Below are 21,122 nucleotides of genomic sequence, written 5' to 3' on the forward strand. Positions count from 1 at the left end.
AGCACTTCATCTATAACAGGTTTTCTTTAAAAGCTAATATAAGGAGCAGTGTGTCTGCAAATTCAAACAACTTGACAACAACAGCTGCAAAAAATATACAAAAGAACTTTTGGCGAAAGTGTTCTTGTATAGGCAGAAATAAAAGAAAGCTGATGTTTTGTGGAACTGAATGTGGAAAGAGAAGTCTAGATTACGTTCAGTGACAAAATGACAAGGAAAAGGCGACCCCCAAAAAGTTTATTTGGACTTATTTTGACTTTACTTGGCTGCAGATTGCTCTTTTTGTTCCCTACGTATGCCCACTTACACAGTCCAAAAGTGCTCCTGAAAGCTGGTGTCCTTCTATCTCGGAATGATTCCTACACCCCTGGTGATTTCTACACAACTATATCTAAGGCCAGTAAGTTGGGGGATGGAGGAACATGTCCCAGCAGGACCCAGCAGGTTTTGGAATAAGTGGGACAAAACCCAAATTGCGTTTTCAAATATTTCATGGATGCCAGTAGTTCGTGGGACTATTCTCAATATTATCGGTGACTTTGCCCAATGATTTGGCCAATACAGTATATGTAATTCGCGCAGAGGTCCTATGATAAAGAGTAGATATCAGATATGATATCTCCAGAGGTATTTGCCTGAGGTATTCTCCAAACACCCGTGGATTTTAAGGCGTCACAGCCTTGGTCTTTTCAGGCTAGGAATTTGATAAATCTCAATTCTGGTGCCTTATGCAGTTCAGCGTTGGAAACCCGCTGTTAACAGCACAACCTGCGATTAACGCCCGCGCCTGAGTGTAAACTGATATGGCGTCCTCGTCAATGGAAAACAACGAAGGAGCAAATGAGCTGGTGAGTTCTATTACAAATCATTTACTTATCGTAACTCATACACGCAGTACAGAGCTTTTCTACTCTTTTCAACATAGCTGTATGAAATACTGCTTTATCTTTTTTTAACACAGTACAAAACCTTGCACATATGACACGAATCTAAGAGCAAATGAAGTGTAAAAATAAGCTTTATGAAAGACAGATTTTTGTGTTTATGTTTATAACTTACAAAATTCCAGGACGAAATATGTTTGAAATAGAACTTTTTTTAATATTAGGTTAGCAAATGCATAATAGGAGAATATTATTAGACCAGTCCGTTCATAACTGCCAGGAGAGTTTAATACATTCCATTTGTTATATTAAATTTTTCATTATTAAACGATGCTCTTTGATCTGATTTAACTCTTAATAACTGTTCCATTTTTAATATTATATATACATGAAGAAACCTGCAAGCATTTCTTCTGTTGTTTATAAATGCTTTCGGGAATTAAACTTTCGATATTTGTAAGGGCATCTAACCATATATAATCGTGAATGTATATAAATGAATTGATACATCTTATTCAGGGCCTATCCTCCTATGGAATAATTATAAATGCAACACTCTCATGTCAATAGGACCGTTTTAGTAATTAAAAATGTAGACCTGCATTATACATAGGCTAATTGGGAATATGACTATTATTTTGTGCGATATTGAAGTTCCTGGGTTATATATTATGGACTGTATAGTAAGTGCTAACCTATATTTCTTAAGTCAGCCTACTGTATATGTGAAAATCTATGCCTCATAACCCCTAATATTAGTGCCACAAAGTACCAAACAATTAACTTGTTTTTTAAAAGGTCTTTTAATTAGCTGTGTTCGCAGTCTTGTTATTTGCTTGATTGTAAGTTTTATTTGTGCATGACCATATGTACAAGATTCATAAATATTTTTTATGGCAAACACTATGAAGTCATGAGCTTTTGAGTTATAATTTACAGTGTCTCTTTGTGTCATCAAGGTCACTGACTTTTTTATGTTTTCAAGCATTTATCACGAAATTGTTTCTTTATGCCTCAAATCTTCTGCTGATGATGGTTTGATAGCATGTGAACAATGGAAATAATATGTATTTCTGACTGGTTGTTTGAGGTTTATGATACTTGTAATCAAAGTTAATACACACTACAATATCACCTAAACATTTAATAATCCAGTGGTAATATTACAGTTCAAATTGGGGGTGATGATAAATGAATATGAAGGGCTGATTTTAACAGCAAATTGTAATTTTTAAAACCATTACCCGTTTATGTGCTACAAATTGATACAGCTTTGTATCTTTGTTACTAGTCCAAGAAGCTCTAAAAAAATTCCCATTTTCTTTTATTTAGAATGATAAAGACACTCAAGGGATAGGTGTGTGGAAATATTTGCTGTATTCATGCTTGCACTGTTCTGTCTGACCTTAAGTGCAAACTTAATACTTGTGATTATATAATATTACAAAGCCTACAATAATACAATACAATACAATAATACAAAGCATGGCTCACAAGGTATAAATATGTACATAATTGTCTCCCATAATATACAATATGTACATATATGCAATTTTTTTTGCTATATGCACTTGGAGCATTATATACATGTATGTAATCATACATATTCATAGCACATGCACTAATAAAATGTACTAAGAGCAGTATCTAGAGAAAATTAACAGCCTCTTTTGGTCGTAATTTTTTGCTTGTTTAAATCCTTGAACACTTGCACAGCATGCACAGTGTTTGCATGTGTAATTTATTCAACCAGGACAATTTACTTATCAGCTAGAACATAATCTTTATCCAATAGGGCTGGGAGATGATGTGATATTCAAAGAGACAATGGAACCAATGCTTACTGACAATCCAAATGAATTTCTATCTTCAGCAGTAGCAGATCAAGATCCACTGGTATCAGTGGTATGTATCACTTTCCCATCTTTACATCTGCTGTAAACACTTCCATAAAAAAAATTTAGGGTTGAGAAATGAAACTTTTACACTTACTGTAAGAATTTTTTATCTGCAGGTTGGAAACTCGAGTGGTAATGCAGACTCTGCTGAAATGTTAGGTTTTTATGGTGAGGAAGAAGTGAGGTATGATGAAACCTCAAGTGCAAGTCCTAACATTGACCCTGGAACAGCATCGACCAATCCTGTGGTAACGACCGTGCCACCTGCTGAAGGAGATTTGGTAAGTACAGTACATCTTTCAAAAGTTCTTAGTAAATTGGGACAGCACTGATTTTATACCAACTTAGTATAATGTAAATACCTGTTAGAATGTTTCCTTTAAAAAAATATTTCTGTTACTGTTTGTCCTATCCAATGGGATAGAAACCACATATTGATATGGAAGAGTGTGATTTTTTCCTACAAGCAATAAAATTATACTGTGATGTTATCTGACTGATATGTTTGTAATGTTAATTTATAGGTACCAAATGAATCATCAAATTTACCTGATGCAGCTCCAATAATGGGTATGTATTGATATACTTGTATTCAAGTTGCTCTGAATAATAAGTTTTATCTCAGAGACTCAGAGAGCCCAGTTTGTGATATTTGAAATAGATTTGAAATTGAAATTTGAAATTGAAATGGTTGCTGATTTGTTGTTTACAAGTCTTGAACCTTGAACGCCATGATGTAGTATATTTTCCAAGAAATATTTCCAGAATTTTAATGTAATGTTTACTGTCATGTTTACATATCAACAGGATTTTATATTCTCAGCAAATTGAATTTGTAGGCACCTGTGAATTCTGTGGCTTCTTTGGTGTCAAAGAGCAATTCTTCTCCAAATCAAAGAGGTTTTGCAAAGTGGAATGTGCTAAAAAGTACTCCGCATCAAACATTAAGAAAAGGAAAACAGATAGAATTACGCCCACTAAGAAAAGGACGGTTAGAAAACCAACTCCAAGTAAAAAGGTTTGTTCCGTTGTTAAGTACAATGTAAACAGTGAATAAGACGAGCGTTGTGCAGTTTACTGAAACTTGCATAGTTAGGTAATTGACTTCCTCACAGACGAACTTTACTACCGCGCGGAGGTGACCGTCGCTAGGAATCGCTAGGACTGTCGCGACCGTCCAAGTCAGGACAAGATATTTTATTTTATCAGGACCGATCGTACCGTTTGCCGGTAGTTAAGCCCTAGCCCACATTCGCGGAATGGCGAGACACATGACTCATCTCAATATGTTCTATACTATAATGCATTCACACTGATTCAATTCATTCACAGATTAAGACAGACGTATCTTTGATAAAGCCCCCAAGAAGTAAGTTTCATATTTTTATATATACACTGTATATTTAACCGAGTATGATTTGTAAACATTGACTTGACGTCATGTTCTTTCGGAGATAAATTATAGAAATTTTTTACTCATCTGCGTAAACTATATGAAAAAATTTCTTGAAGTTTTGACGGTCGTTAAATTTACTGCAGTATTAGAGCCTGTTCTTGCCTATATTCTATAATATGTTATTTGTTGCACCTTCTTCGTTTTATCTGAACATAAGTAGAAATTCTCCTGAAACGACCGTCAACTTCTAATTTATGTTCAAATAAAACAAAAGAAAATGCAACAATCAATCCATCATGAACCTCTTTAAAACAACCGGCACTACTCGAATGTGTTTTTATACTGGAATTTACAGTGCGCCTTATTCACCCACAAGTTACGTACTCCGTAGCTTAGTGGTGGGAGCACTGCTCCGGAATCACAGCGGCATAGTTTCGATTTCTACCACGGATGACCCAAGTTGCATTTTTCGCAACGTTCCCGGTTAGGTCTTACTATCGTATAATCGTATATTTCTTCGTTCTACCCAAGAGATATTTATGTGCTCATTGACTCAGCATCATCCTTGCACATGTATTGAAAAAAAGTGGTAAACATCTTAGTCGACCAAATGGTAGACTGGTAGCTAACATTCTTTTCTCCATTTTGTTGTGTAGTCGATGATGTTGTCATGGTGGACAACTGGCAAAAGAAAAGTTTTATTTGGGACGAATATTTAAAAAATTGTAATGGAAAGGCAGCTCCTGCCATATGTTTTAGACACGTATGTAATTTTACAACATCGTCCCAGTTTTTCGTTCTAAGCTGTGCATGTCCTTTATCATTACGGTTTTTATATTTTTCCTAGGCTCAAGTAATGTCGTGTTTAAAAGACGTCCATATTGGTATGAAAGTGGAAGTGATTAACAACGGGGTCGAAACTTTTAATAATGCCGAGAATACGACGTTCTGGGTCGCTTCGGTTATTAAATTCAAGCACTTCAAGACGTTGCTAAGATACGAAGGTTATGACGAAGGCGACAACGCGGATTTTTGGTTTGACCTTCGATGTCGAGATATTCATCCAGTTGGTTGGTGTGCAAGAATTAATAAGCCCCTAATACCACCTCAAGGTAGTGTTCTCTAAACTGGGGTATGGATATTGCTTGTCTGATTTCTTTGACCTATATTGTGTGAATCTGAAAAACTATACACTTTGGGTAGTAAAAAGTTGTAGTAAAAGTTCCAAATAGTTTATTCACCCTATATGTTTGTAATGAGTTAATGCTAAATGGAATAATGCTAAAAGTCCTCTCTTTCGCATGAGTTACACTGTGTGATGAAGTTGGTATCGATCACCCCACACCCCTGTCGTCATATGCCCTACAGTCCGAGTAGATAATAAAATGCTTATAGTTTTTGCTGTTTCACTATTTTATACAATATTACCACCAGCATGTTTGCCCAAATATAACAGTCAAATGCGATGGAATACTATTAATCCAATTCGTTTTTTCTTGAAGAAATCAAAACTAGGATAACTGATTGGCAGGAGTATCTATTCCGAAGACTGTCCGGTGCGAAGACGTTTTCAGCGGAATTTCTACAAAAGGTTTGCTCAAAGTTTCTGTATATACGTATAGAATACACTTTTTCTTTTTCCAAAGTCATAGACATTCCTCAAATTCTCGAGATCCATACAAATTCACATCCATTTTGTGAAACTCCTAATGTAACTGTACCTAACTCATACATAATGCGCAGTGATCACCAATTGGTGGCTTAACCCTTGTTATTTAAGTGTAGTCTGCTAGAACCCCTTTTTCTCCTTGGAAAGAGAATCCATTCATTTTTTGTCAGTTAAAACTAGAAAGAGATAATAGGTACAAGGTCTAAACAGTATCCCTACCATTTAATTGCGTACATTTTAATTCCTGTGCTTGGTGCAGTCTGTGGTATAAGGAATGCATTTCTCGTTTTCTTAGGTACAGGAGATACCTCACAATCGTTTCAAAGTTGGAATGAAAGTTGAAGTGGCGGATCGTAAGAACCTGTATTCCGTCATGTGTGTAGCGACTGTGGTTGATGTCGTTGGTGATCGTCTTCGTTTACGTTATGATGGCTTAGATCCAGAGATCGCGGAGGATTTTTGGTGCCATTATTATTCCACTGATATCCATCCAGTTGGATGGTCATCTCTCGTCGGTCATCAGCTGAGGCCACCGATAGGTACAGTAATCTAACTCTTCATCTCTTAAAAAGACTGAACCAGTTTCGACACCTTTTGAACTTCTGTTTCGTTGTCTAGGGTGGAAAAACAGCATTTCAGAATGGAACAAACTTATTGAGAAAATCCTCGCACAAGACCGAGACGCACCGCAGGAAATCTTCTCTGAGGTTTCTTCATATATCCACTGTTGTTTAATTCAATAATATAGTTGAATGAAGAATAGTCTTAAAGTAATTTAGCTTGTAGGTACACCACGTAGCTAAGTATTTTTAAATGAAGACCCGGGTTAACAGACCGAAAGTTTTGCAGTATTAAATACTTACGTGGTGTACCTACAAGCTAAATTACGTATCGACTGTCATATATGCAAACATATACAAGAATATTATATAAGAATAGTCTTGTTCAATATAAAATCACCGCGTCAGAGGATGCTCGAATTAAACATCTTGTATATGCGAAAAATAGAAGTGCGGAATCCATGGGTTACGCTGGAAAGCGACAAATGTTATCATAGATTATACTCTACCTGAGCATGTTGTATGAGAAAGCAGATAGTTACCGCGCGAGCTTGATATAGTTTAGCAAAAGTTCGAACAATGAAAATGAGCGATCTTCCCCCCTTCCTATATACATAACTGGTGCATACCAGGAAATTCAGGCTCACACTCGTGTCATCATCGATCTACTCACACCTTAAGTGTTAAACAGAAGTTTTGGAAAAGATTGATATTGCTTCTCAAGTCTTCTATATACGACTAATATTTCTATATCGGTCACAATATCAAGTATTTACCAGATTTAAACATCTTCCAAACACATGCTGTAGCTCCGAATACATATTCATGCAATGCAATTTTTTTGCAGGACGCGACAGGCACAGCACAAGGCCCATATGCGTTTGAAATAGGCATGAAATTCGAAGGTATCAATCCCTATGTACCCAACCAGATCTGCGTGCTCACAGTGATCAAGGAACTCAAATATAACTACTTCATCGCTGGCATCGACTCGCAAGCGGCGTATTTCTGCTTTCACGCCAACTCACGGAACATTTTCCCGCCAGGATGGTGTGAAGCATATGGCATTGAACTTACGCCGCCAAGAGGTCAGTATATAATACTTAATTATATGCAATTTTCACAGCCATAATATTAGCTGTAATGTAACAGATTATTCATAGCGACATTCGATACTCTAAATCGTTTTATACACGAAATGTCCCTTGTAGTGCTGCATAAGATAGTATTGTTTTTAGGTTATTAGAATATTTTACATTCAGTGGTAAAGGTATATAACTAAGTTATAATGCCAAATGCCAATGAAAAATAATAAACTTCCTATATGTTCATTACTGTAATCGTATTAAAACTTGAGTATTTATACTATGAATGAAACGTTTTAAACCTGTTCACTTCTCAGATATTGTTCTTTCTCTACTCTGTATTTCACAAATTTTGGCTGGCAACAAACCATGTTGTATACTTGGTACATACGTACAATTGTACGTGTGCTGCTGTATGATGATGTTGAAATATTACCTTATCATGTTTTTAGATTATCCGAAGAAACCATTTGACTGGGATAGTTACTGTAAGAACACCAATGGACGAAAGGCTCCCTCGTATCTTTTTCAACCTGTGAGTATATTTACCATATTTACTTGGCACTTGTATTCAAACGTATCTTATGTGTCGAGCATCCAGATATTTCAACTAACCTTGTTCATAAAATATATTTACTGAGGTTTGATGAAGAAAATCAAAATAACAATCATCCCCTCCGTTTCTTCCTTCCTTCTTTCCCTCCTCGACCGTTTAACTATGATTTACTCTGCTACAGAATCGCCAAACGAACTAATGGTCGCGTCGACATTTCCCTGTATATTGTATATGTATTGTTAGTCCCCTTCGAATATTCATGAAATAAAAGGATACTTTAGTCATCTCAAAAGGCACAATGCGGTGATCAGTGTGGTAACATTCCCCAACTTTACTACTAAAGGCTAGTTTCCACTCAGGAAAAACCACCTTTGGATCGGAACGGACAGGAAAATTTCTTTTGTCGGTAAGTCCTCAGGCGGCGTTTATAAAAAGGAAACTTTCCTGTCCGATCCAAAGGAGAATTTTCCTGAGTGGAAACTAGCCTTAAGAGCTTGGCGAAAAGTCACTCGTGGGTCGTATATATGAAGCAATTGTAGGCGCGACCGCCAGCTTCAAAGGGGTGTCTTCTTGGTCCCCTTTCGTAATTTTGCATGCGACCCCTCTTGAACCACTATTTCCTGATCTATGATTATTTATTTGAACCAGCATCGTGCGGACAATCCCTTCAAAAAGGGAATGAAGTTGGAAGCAGTTGATTTACGTGAGCCGGCGCTAGTGTGTCCAGCAACCGTGGTGGATGTACGTGGTCCTCTATTAAAGATCCATTTCGATGGTTGGGATGTGACGTATGATCAGTTCCTTGATATGGACTCGCTTGATCTTTTTCCAGTTGGATATTGTGAAATAACTGGTCATCCTCTACAACCTCCGGGGTAACGAAATTTTGTTTTGAATTGCAGGGGGCGGCTGTATAAAATCCTTAACTACCGCTTCTGATTATCCAGTTCTGATTAACTTTTATACTGCCGCCCTCAGTATAGCGACGTCGTATAGTAAATAATCCAACTTATTATCCCGGGACCTTTGCATCTTCTTCATCAAAATTGCATGCATGCATGTAATCATGAATTTTAAAAAAATCTGCAATTTTTCGTCTTGTCGGACACACATATTTTCTAAGAAATTCTATCAGTATCAGATCCATACATCGAGTAGGGGGGGGAATCATGAACCGGCTTCTAACATGACAGGCTCATGTTAGAATTCTTAAATCACTATTAGTTGTAGACACATAGTAGATAAAATGTAAAACTATCAATATTGCCTAACCAACCTTGTTCTCAAAGTATTTGTTCTGCCAACAGAGGTAATACCTGGGAACGAGGTTGCGGACTAACAATATTCTAACAATCCTAAAGTTCTAATCTAATGACTAACTCTAATCCTTACTAACTGTACATAAACATGTAATTTGGTAAATTATATATATACTGTAAACATTAAAACATTAAACATTAAAATAAAGGAATGACGACAAGGGCATATAAGTTCCATAAGTGTAAGCGAATTATAAGTATTTCTGCAACTTTTTCCTGGCATAAACAAGCAATCACAGGTCCTTTCTGGCGGAAATTTATATTCAACTTAATTTGGCTTCCAGATTCTTGAATTCCACATCTTAATTTCAACTTCCAGAACCTCTTCATAGAATTTGAACGCCTATTTCGCCTTAGCTAAATATGTCATGTGTAAATGACTTGTATGAAATTACAATGATAGGATTTTCAGAAACAGCGAGGAAAGTGGTGGATAGCAATCTGACAGGTTGAAATGATTCATGGGGTTGTTCAGAGACGTGCACGCTTTTTGTTTACGTCCCGAAAACAGTTGTTGCATGTTAACATTTTCATCCAGAATATTGAGTCTTTGCCTAATTTTTGAAATGAATAATTCCAGATCCATATAAGATATGAATGCATTTGGACGAGCCTTGGAGTACAATCAATCTTTTTCACTCTTCTTTTCTTCTATTTTTCTAACTTGAATCTTCTTAATTTCCTACTTTTTTTTATTGGGAGAAATTAACTTTTTATAACTCTGTCCGGGAATGTTAGATTTTCCCATATTTTTTTATTATATATAAAGAAAGATTTAAATTGGTATGTGGAAGTCAAGACCGATAGCGGGATTTTAATTCGGGGTAAGCGTGGGTTGATTAAATAACATAAATAATTTCCGGCCAATAGAGTTCTAATTTAATATGTTTAAGCTTATAATTTTATATACATTTGATACTGGGTGATTCTCTGGTCACAATGCTATTCTATTTTGTTGCATGCAAAATAATTATGAAGCCTAAAGAAACAGCAATGTCACGTGTGTGACCAGAGAATTACCCCGCTAATACAAATTAATCAATTACAATTAATCAACTACAATTCAACGATGTTCGAAAACCCAAACACTATAATCTGTATATTTGATGGTTCGCGAGGTTTCGCCATGATCGATCATATAACTGTAAAGTTAATTGTCAAAAGAAGTAACCTAACAGAGTAAACTGCTATGCCCTAACACGCATTGTGATCACAATCATGTAGCAGGCAATATAGTGTACATTAAATACGTTAGAAAATTTAATGATAATATAATGATAGTGAAAATTTTATCATAAAAAATAATATTATTGTTTATGAAGGCATATGTATTGAATATTTTCTCGAGGGGTGCGATGCATGGAATGTTTCATTCAGTGGGACGAAACCGCCAGTTTAATGGAACATTTCATCTCTCGGCGAACGGAGTTCCTCCCATTGATCGAATGGTATTTATATGACACCAAATAGATTCATGTTAATTTCATCATTTATGTAAACAAATTGCAACAATTATGTTATAAAATGACCCAAGTTTAACAAACACGAAATGGAGAAGATATTTCACTTCTGGAGGTGATCAAAAACAGCAAATGAATTGACGTGAATTAAATAAGGTGTTATATAAAACATAGTGCAACTGTAACTCCTCTATCTGTCTAAATTATCTATTGTTCTCAAAGACATTTGTAATTTACGTTTTGCAATGAAATTCACGATGTATTTACTTCAATCTAGACCAAGACCTGACCCGTATACACAGCCTGGTTATCAATACGAGGATCCACACATGAAAGGTATTCCAGGAAATAATCTTACAACGACGCCTTCTAAAATGAACAAACCTTTAAAGCCAGAACAGGCGATCAAGTCTAAGCCAGGTAAGAGTACTTTTTGTTCTATAAAACCTAGAATAAATTCGCATGAAACGAAGAAATCGTGGCGTGCTGCTACATACAGTAACCCTGGTGCCTATAGTGTAAAAGTATTGCCCAGATTTTCTGCGTGAATTGGATATGTAGAAAATCTTGTTCGGCTCTTCCGCCTACAAAACCATTATTACCTTTGTTCTGTATCACAGTGAAACCTCCACTGCATCCTGAAAGCATGTACTTTGTGAACAGAAGATGCTGTTGCGGTCCATTTTTAAACGCTGCGAAGCTCCTCAAGCTTCCCGACACAGTCAAGGGTGTTTTAGGGGGATCAGACAAAAACAACATCGCACGAAAATGCCTGCAGCTTCTGGTATCCGCGAGCGAAAATCCTAAAAGTATTCTTGAACTGTTTTGCCACGAATTCTACCAAAGCAAGAAGCACATCGATCTAGATTTGGCCGCTACGGTGTGCATTGAAATAAAAACGAAAAACGACAAACGGATCATGCGACGTGTGAAGATCGCTTCGAAAGCCGACACGATACGGCCGAACATCGAACGCGCATGTCAGTTGCTAGGTTGTTGCCAGAACGTATTTGCAAACGTGAAATACCCCACGGAACAATGCGATGAATGTCGCATGAAACAAACTAGCGAGTTAGACGCGAATTATACAGACATCACTCAGCAGCCATTGAGCATGCCCAGTAGCGAACCCGTATGACCCTCTGCGACTGCGCGCTATATCCATCTTTAGCTAACTGAAGATCTCGCAATTTCCATGTAAATACGTTATTACATTATGATTTAATGACCCGACCGCGGAAGAAAGGGAAACTCGATTGTGTACATATATGCGCATGAATAATGTGTTAAAAAATAGGGCGTGTCCCTTATGCGTTCTACTTGTAGTATTTTCATGCTAATGTGTGATTCTATTTTTGTCTCAAAACACAAATGAGAAAACATACACCAGCTTGAAATTTCGTTATAGTAGAATAATAAATGTCATTTATTGAAGTAAAGAGCATTGGTCATTGAACATTGGTGTTTCGTAGGTAAGAACTTGCGGTCATTTTATTTTGATTAGAATAACGGCGACGTTAAAACACTATTTATCTCAACATGATCATGATTTGAGTGCTAATTTGCATCAGGAACTGGACGGTTTAGTGAGCTTAGAAGGGTAGCACTCCATATATTTTTCCCCAATACAAAGCATTTGTCGGTACTGTTGTCCGTTGTGAAAATCCCAAAAAAATTAGAAGGCGCATTGTAAACGACGTTCTCAATACATTTGACACTGGTATTTTGCATTCTCCCAGATTACCGCAGTATAATACACCAAAAGGTAAGATAAAAACGATGTCGTGTTGCAACTCTGTTTTTTGAGATTAACTTATATTGGATGCTTTTCACAGTCTATCACGTCAAAAGATGGTATATTGACTGGTGACAAGACTGAATGATTGTCGTAGAAATAGGAGGGGGTTTTCCTGTATTATTTATGAAAGAATAGTTCAAGATGTGATTATTCAACCACTGTACTTCTATATATAAGTAGTCATTCTTCTACGCACACTAAGGCCCATATATTTCAGGAAGACAAAGGGGTTCGGTCCTTTCAGAAAATACCACACAATCTCAATCACCATAAAAATAACACAACACCAAAAGGAATACAATATATATTGAAAACACAGTCGTCACAACAATTTTCGAATTCGAACTCCGCACTTCGATGCGGCCACACAATATAGTAATAAAAAACCCTATACGCATGCAAAACACGTCAGATCAACAACTGTCAACAATATCTCAAAGACAAAGTTCATTCTAACTAATTATTCCGACATGTCTGAATTTTCTAGAGAAATCACATGACAAAATACAGGAAGCTTTATCAAACTGCATCCGATGCTGTAGTAAGTATATTTTTGAAAAATTACAGATATATCTAACTTTTATCCGTCATTATGAGCAACCAAATATTGAGCAGAATTGAGATAGCCGATGGCTCTGGTGACCCCATAACAACAGTCAATTCGCACGGAGACGAAGATTAACAATCGACTGTCCCAGGAGATGGCTTTTTCTCCACAATTGGATCAATTTGGTGCGAGCAATATCACAGCGCAGAGCAAGCCTGGCATGGCGGTACATGCTGCGGTCGGCTGAAAGCTTTCTTTATGTACATTACACTGCCTGTTTATGTTTGGCTCAAACCGTTCATACGTGCAAGGCGCTTATCTTTGCGGCGCAAAGTTACCCATCATGGCATTGTGTACTTCTATATCCTCATGGCGTGGACAATAGTCTTGAATCTTCTGGAAGTGCGAGAAAAAAGCAAATTAAAAGACGACGAACCCAATCAATTCTTGATATACACCAATGCCACGATTATGGCATTGTCTTTAATAGCAATGTTGTATATCGCGTGGGCAACTCGTGAAGAAGTCATTTGGGCCATTCATCGGATTAACTTAAGTTTCTATTTTCGCACGGGATTGTATGTCTTTGGCGTTGCAAACATGGTATATACATCTTTGAAGCTATACGATAATTTCAGCTGCAAAGAGGGTCGCAATATTTTGCTAAATATCTCACAATTTCTGTTCATTGTTAGTCAGATACTGTTTCATAATTATTTTTACCAAGCGAAACTGCCTGGTCGGGGATGGTTAATGCAGGTTTGCCTTGCGCATATCCTGGGTACGAATTTAAGCCTCTGGATTAGGACAATCTGTAAAAAAGTGTTAAACCATTCCAAAAAGAAAGATGACTGCTCCCCAATTCCATTGGGTGATACAGAGAAGTTCTTTTATCCTTTGTTTGTGGAGTATTTGCTTCTTGTCGCCGGGATGGTGTATGAACTGTGGGTGGGGGTGGTAGTACCTAGAGACACGAGAAGGCGAGCAGGGCATTGGATTGATGACGCGTATCACGGGGAATTGCAAAATCCAAACGAGACACCGACGACATTGTCTAATGGTAGCAGGCTGCCTCTTCCTGTTGACCTGGTGTCGGAAAGAAGACGCCACATATTTGCACCGAGTCTTGCGTTTAGTTTTCTGCTCGGTTTGGCAATTTGTTCAATCTTCTTTTCTTTCATGTTAGCGGCACATTATTCAGCATGGAAAGAAGAAAGGCACAGTTTCCTGTACGATAATTTCGTAATTGCCAATATATGTGTCTATTGCACTCAACTTATCGCCTGTTACGTCATCAAGGTTTGCGGCCAATCTCAGCCAGCTGACAGGTACGTAACCCACGTCAAATTTCCTCCCTCATTTGTTAATGCTAGAACAACATTTGAAAAGGTTTTCTTTACGAGCTAGCAGGGATGAACTCCTCTCCAACCTAGCGCAAACGTCAGATCCGTTATTTATTATTCGTTTCACACATACAAACTGAGCGCACATCCGTTCGTTCATGTAAAAATGTTTTAAATAGAGAGAGAAAGCGGACAGTCTCAATATATAGGACATAGAAAATCATGAGAAAAAGTGTCCTGCCTTGAAGTGCCTTTCTTGTTTTTTTCCCGCATACTGGCATTCCAATGCCATCTAGACAACCATAACCGGTTCTGTTGTATTTCAGTACAGACAGATTACTTGTATTTTAGAGTTTCAACAACTCTGCATTCTTGTTTATGTTATTTTCATCTGCCTAGTGCTTAGCTAGCACGGGAAATGCAGTTCCACCGCTATATTATTAACGAAATTCTCTACTTGAGTTCAAAATATGAACCGTCTGACCATTCTGGCCACTTTCCATTGAAATATAGTTAGAGAGGTACCCTGAAGAGCTTTAACGACAAAAACTACTATTTGTTTTTGAAAGCAAACACACATATATGCTACGACCTGAAAACTGATCGAGAACTTTGGTTTTTTTAACAGAAAACGAACCTCGTTTAACCTAGACGATTTCCTACTCTACCTCGGTTTAGCAGGAGTAATACTTTGGGAAGGATTTCATCTCTATTTTGTATCTTATAAACCCAAGCACAAAGCAATCTACTTTGTTCATAGCCTGCTTGGTCAACTCGAGTTCATCGTGCAGACAGTGATTCTGGTCAGCGCCCGCCGCCTATCAAGCAGAGAGGACAAAAATGCGCAAACAATCAGCAATATGTCACTGTTCTTGCTTGCAACAAACTTTGCCTTTTGGATTCTGAATTCTTTCTTAATCGATCAAAGGCTTAGCTATCCTGGAGAGAGTCATCACAGAGAAAAGGAAGAGAACTTGCTCTCGATGTTGCAATTTTTTGCTTATATCCTAAACCCCATTGTTATATTTTTTCGTTTTCACAGTGCCGCGTGTTGCTATCAGATGTGGTTGATTTTCAGCCGGCCCGTCATGAATAACAATTAGTTGTCTGTCGTTACTGAATCATTGATAAAATGAATCATTCGTTGCATTAAATCCAGGAACTAAAACGAACAATTTGCTGACTGATGCGGCATCATTCAAAGGAGCCTTTGGGCATTCCTAGAACATCTCTTCACAGGGTTGGACGTCGCGGGTCAGCGAACCCGCGGGGCAATTTCGTATGGGCCTCAGCAGCATTTTAAGTTCTACTGTAGCTGTGTGTCATATGCAGGCCAGTGTGTCAAAGAAGCTAAACGCGAACTATGGCAGAAGCTAATAATTGAGTAAGAAACACAGGGAGCAAATATAACGTACTGTCAGACTGAATTTTACCTTGTAGTCTATGTGTACATAGTTCCCGGTCAGTTTGCGATTAGCTCTCACTGTAAAGCTTTCTGTAATTGTAAACTTGTTTTCAGTGATACATTTTGCCGTAACAAATACTTATCTGTCCGGGCCCCTTTAAACAATTAAATAGTGTTTTAGTCACGATCGGCAACATTCATCCTGAAATTGTCAGTGGGAAATCGTGCGTTTCCAAGAGCCTAAATTTGCCCCAATTTTTCGAGGGAGGATGCCCCTTGAATCTCTTTTTCTACGGTCGCGACACTTCTATGGGCTTCTCTTTTGTGACGATTCTATTATATGCCAGTACTCGCAGCGAGTTCACGAGTGGGCTTTTGCTATTTAGTTGTTTAACTATTGCTTGATCGAATTTTAAAAAGAGATTTATAAATTCACGGACTTTCGAAGCTCCTGGCGAACCTTATTTACGAAGGTTTCTGATTATTCGTATTGACATTCCTGCAATACTGGTTTAATTTATGGCAAAGTATGACATTATTTTATTCATAAGAAATCCATTCCATCCCTATCTTTGTCAGTTGACAATCTATTCAACAGGATCTCGTGATCAACAGTTTCAAACGCTGAACTGAGATCTAACAGCACTAGCAGCGTGACGTGTTGTTTGTTCATGTTCAAAAGAATATCATTTTTCACTCTTAATAAGGTGGTTTCAGTACTGTGCATGGTTCTTCCTGTAAGCCGATTGTCTAGTAAAGTGTTGTCTGTCTGTGTAAGTTGTAATGCAATGTGCGCCAGTTTGAGATGTGCTTCCCAGCACAATCAATATAGACTGTGAAAAACAATCATTTTCTAAATAGTAGTGATGGTAAAGTGAATGGTCACATCCATATCAAAGTTGAGAAACGTACGAAATGGGAAACAACACGAAGAGCGCTTGAAGAACGCAAACTGATTATGGCACTTAGCCAAACAAGGCAAACTGCGGTCAGGATTATATTGTTCAAGTTTACCCATAAAAAATATTCACTTAGAAGACTAATGACCTAAAACTTAACTTGACAGCAAAGGAGCGTCAACGATGACTTCCCTGCAGTGTCAATGAATATTTTTGTGATAGCCACGGGTGGTAGTGTAACTAGTGTTGCCATGCCAGACCATCTATTGCAGTCACATTTAGGTATTTACAAACACTACAAATAGACAAGGTAGTTGATTCATAGAAATATAACGGGTCAACTGTAATACCGAGAATTTGACCATGCATCGTTTATAATTACGTAAGATAATTTCTTTCAAATGCAATACTCAGAAAACTGAGAAACGTCTTGTTTGCGTAAGAATCATTTGGTATTTTTATCACTATTTGGTATATTTGGTATTTTTATATGTGATAAAGTACTCGAGTACATGTTCGTTCATGCTTACCGCCTCAAATAGACCAACGCATGCATGCATGCAGCAGCGCTATTTAGTTTGTACTTGAGTATTTTATATGACATTTCAAATACATGTATTCCTCAGGTTCCGTGATAAAAATACTAAATGATTCTTAGGCAAAAAAACCTTTCTAAGTATTGCATTATAAATAAATTATCTTACATAAACCATGCATGGTCAAATTCCCTGTATTATAGTGTGACCTGCCCTGACCTGTTAATTGTTAAACGAATATATACCTCGTCTATTTGTAGTGTTTGTAAATAAATGTGACTAAGATAAGTAAGATTTGCACATGCACTGGTTTAATAGTTTGTTCAGTACCATGCATTAGGAATAGTTATATCTCTATTTGGAATATACATATATCCGAAAATATCACTGATTATAACCTCCATATAATACAAATGAGTGAACTGATGTTCTCTGACAAATTATTCAGTAAGCCGAGACGATTCTAGACATGAGTCACATGACACAATAGCCAAAATGTCAAATGGTATTTTCTTTGAATCGTGATATAAATTCCGTGTAGCGTTAATTTTTAGGTTCGTCAAGCGTTCATTTTGTACATGTATATGGTATGATATATTTATGATCGGCAATGAGCTACGGCACATTCAGCAGAATTGAGACAATCGGCTCAGACTCAGATGGTTCTAATGATAATCAATCCATAACAACAGTCGATTCACAACCAGGGTTACCAGGCAGGCGTGTAAATTGGCATATAGACGAAGAAGAATCGACTGTTCCCGGAGGTGGCTTTTTTAATACAATTGGATCAATTTGTTGCGAGCAATATCACAGCGCAAAACAAGCCCGGCATGGCGGTACTTGTTGCGGTTGGTTGAAAGCTTTCTTTCTGTGTATTACACTGCCTTTCTTTTTTTAAACCGTTCATACGTGCACGGCCCTCGCGGCGCAAAGTTACCCATCATGGCATTGTGTACTTCTATATCCTCATGTCGTGGACAATAGTCTTGAATCTTCTGGAAGTGCGAATAAAACACGATTACGAAGAGCGAGTTTATCAAGTCCTGCAATACTCCAATGCCACGATTATGGCATTGTCTTTGATAGCCATGTTGTATATCGCGTGGGCAACTCGTGAAGAGGTAACTTGGACCATCCATCGAAATAACTTAACTTTTTATTTTCGCACGGGATTGTACGTCTTTGGCGTAGCAAACATGGTATATACGTCTTTGAATCTATACAATGATTTCAGCTGCAAGGACGGTCTCAATATTTTGCTAAATATCTCACAGTTTTTGTTCACTGCTGGTCAGATAATGTTCCATAATTATTTCTACCAAGCGAAACTGCCCAGTCGGGGATGGTTAATGCAGATATGTCTTGCGCATATTCTGGGTACGAATTTAAGTCTCTGGATTGGAACGATATGTAAAGAGGTGTACACACCAGAGCCAAAGAACACTAGCGACTGCTCTCCAATTAACATGGGTCATTCAGAGAAGTACTTTTATCCCTTGTTTGTGGAGTATCTATTGCTTGTCGCCGGGATGGTTTACGAACTTTGGATAGACTTAAAAATACCGAAAGATAGAATAAGAGGTGCTCGCCATGACTGGATTAATAACGCGTACCAGGAGCAATTGTCAGGAACAACCGAGGTGTCCCTTCCTGTTCGCCTGGTATCGGAAGGAAGGCGACGCACGTTTTCACCAAGCCTTGCATTAAGTTTAGTGCTTGGAACAGCTTTCGGTGCAATCTTTTTCTCTTCAATGTTGGGGGCATATGATTCATCATGGAAAGGCAAACAACGGCATCGTTCCTTATACAATAATTTCATTATTGCCAACATCTGTTTTTATTGCACTCAACTAATCGCTTGTTACGTCATCAAGGTTTGCGGCCAGTCCCAGCCAGCCAACAGGTACGTAATCTAAATTATAACCCACATTTGCGAGGCATCAGTCTACTCAATGCTGGAGTCCCGCGATCATATTTAAGTTAAGTTACACAAGTAAATAGGACTCAACTGTCTTCGACTAGCTACAGGCTAGTATATTTCTCACCACATGAGAAATCGTTAGTGTTGGCATGAACAAATTGTTCCTTGCTAGAAGTTGTTAATTTAAAGAGGCATACAAACATGGACCTTACATGGTTATTTTGCTGTTATTTTAACTCTGTCACTAAAAGCTATCACTTTGGGAGGGAAGCTGTCACTGGGGGGGGGAGCTGTCACTGGGGGGTTGTTGTTTCGTTGTTTCGTTGTACGCTGTTTCGTACCGGCACCATTTACAGCACACGTATAGTGTGGTTCTTAGTGGCAGAACACAAATAATACCAGAAGTGAAACTAGACTGGTACTAGAGTAGAAATAATATTGTTTTCGTGCAATGGAAAGTTTGCAAAATGTACACGCCATCACACTTGCTGGAAAGATCGCTGTCTGTAGATTTCTTGTCATTCTAATTGACAATTTGAATAGTAATTTGTTGATTAACTAATTGATTAATAATGGTAATAGAACAAATAGGAGTACTGTTAATTAATTTATTGACCCGTCGTTATCATCACATGAATGTCCAGACATTAGGAAAATCGGTAAGAGGGTACTGCAAAGGAAAGCAATGACGTAGTGATAAATGGCGAATATTTCTATGATTTCTTTTAACAGCAAACGAAAATCGTTCAACGTAGACGATTCCTTGCTGTACTTTGGTTTGGCTGGAATTATACTTTGGGAAGGAGTTCATTTCTATTACCTATTTTTTGAAGAAGCTGAGGAGCCCATCCACTTTGTTCATGGCCTCCTTGGTGCAATTCAGGATGTCGTGCAGACGGTGATTCTGGTCAGCGTCCGCCGACTATTAAGTAGAGAGGATAAAAATGCGCAAACAATCAGCAATTTTTCCCTGTTTCTGCTTGCCACAAACTTTGCCTTTTGGATTCAAAATTCCTTCTACATGGAACAGCAACTTCACAATCCAGGAGAAGATGAACACACAGATGGTGAAAAGAATTTGCTGTCGAAGTTGCAAGTGTTTGCTTATATTCTAAATCCAATTATCATATTCTTCCGTTTCCACTCTGCTACGTGTTGCTATCAGATGTGGGTCATTTTTAGTCGACCTGTCTTGAATGAAAATTAGCTGACATTTGTACCTTATAGATTTATAGTCATAGAATCATATAGACCTTTCAGTCGTTTCTTATAATGACGTGAAACTGGGAACTGAGGTGTGATGCTACACGAAGTTTGATTGGCTCGATAGTTTTGTGGAGCCAATCAAATTTCGTGTAACATCAGACTTTCCCCGTTTGACGTCAGAGTGATTTTCGTTATTTTAAAATCTGAATATTGTACCTTAGTGGTGGTTACGTCACACAGTTTCTAAGGTCTATTTGCATACTAGGTAAACGAAGAATTAAATGTGACAAATCATTAATTCTGTTTATCTATCAGCGCAAGCACGCCCTCTTGCCATAAAACTCAGATTTATTACCCGGATCACAGATATAAAATGGATAACTATGGATGGATGTCTATAAATGTCAGAATACGTATGTCTCACTTCTGACTAAAACCATAAAACGCGTATATATATATAAAGCGATTTGTCATTGTGTATCCGGCTTGCTGGGCATAGTTTGGCAAAGCACGATTAAAAAAACTACTATCCAGTGGATAGCGCTATTCAGCTTTCGTACAACCTGCCCCACATCAAATGCCCAAATTACTGAATGAGCTGGGACACAAAGGGCGCATGGAGGGTGTGGCCTGGATA

The 21,122-nt window shown here is 37.7% G+C and overlaps 3 protein-coding genes across 5 annotated transcripts; all 3 read left to right on the forward strand.

The window, feature by feature from the left end:
- Positions 1–775: 775 nt before the first annotated feature.
- Positions 776–12,261, forward strand: LOC114523425 (MBT domain-containing protein 1-like). Of its 3 annotated transcripts, none has more exons than XM_028544329.1 (17): positions 776–848; positions 2,217–2,241; positions 2,680–2,789; positions 2,899–3,063; positions 3,307–3,352; positions 3,622–3,800; positions 4,115–4,151; positions 4,835–4,941; positions 5,026–5,290; positions 5,681–5,769; positions 6,143–6,386; positions 6,466–6,554; positions 7,255–7,495; positions 7,945–8,027; positions 8,697–8,923; positions 11,105–11,247; positions 11,448–12,261. In XM_028544329.1, the coding sequence occupies exons 1-17, from the start codon at positions 804–806 to the stop codon at positions 11,963–11,965; spliced, it is 2,613 nt and encodes an 870-aa protein (XP_028400130.1). In that variant the 5' UTR covers positions 776–803; the 3' UTR covers positions 11,966–12,261. The 3 variants fall into 3 exon arrangements, with proteins under 3 accessions (XP_028400130.1, XP_028400131.1, XP_028400132.1); XM_028544330.1 differs by having other exon boundaries at positions 2,758–2,789; XM_028544331.1 differs by lacking the exons at positions 11,105–11,247; positions 11,448–12,261 and having other exon boundaries at positions 8,697–8,927.
- Positions 12,262–13,180: 919 nt separating this feature from the next.
- LOC114523437 (proton channel OtopLc-like) lies at positions 13,181–16,066 on the forward strand. Its single transcript, XM_028544352.1, has 2 exons — positions 13,181–14,500; positions 15,144–16,066. The coding sequence occupies exons 1-2, from the start codon at positions 13,431–13,433 to the stop codon at positions 15,616–15,618; spliced, it is 1,545 nt and encodes a 514-aa protein (XP_028400153.1). The 5' UTR covers positions 13,181–13,430; the 3' UTR covers positions 15,619–16,066.
- A 1,818-nt stretch (positions 16,067–17,884) lies between these two features.
- LOC114523511 lies at positions 17,885–20,992 on the forward strand. The gene is made up of 2 exons (XM_028544461.1): positions 17,885–19,261; positions 20,012–20,992. The coding sequence occupies exons 1-2, from the start codon at positions 18,327–18,329 to the stop codon at positions 20,484–20,486; spliced, it is 1,410 nt and encodes a 469-aa protein (XP_028400262.1). The 5' UTR covers positions 17,885–18,326; the 3' UTR covers positions 20,487–20,992.
- The last annotated feature ends 130 nt before the right edge of the window (positions 20,993–21,122 follow it).

The sequence above is a fragment of the Dendronephthya gigantea genome, unplaced genomic scaffold, assembly GCF_004324835.1.
Source record: "Dendronephthya gigantea isolate DGI-Jeju-01 unplaced genomic scaffold, DenGig_1.0 000027F, whole genome shotgun sequence".
Classification (NCBI taxonomy): Eukaryota; Metazoa; Cnidaria; class Anthozoa; order Malacalcyonacea; family Nephtheidae; genus Dendronephthya; species Dendronephthya gigantea.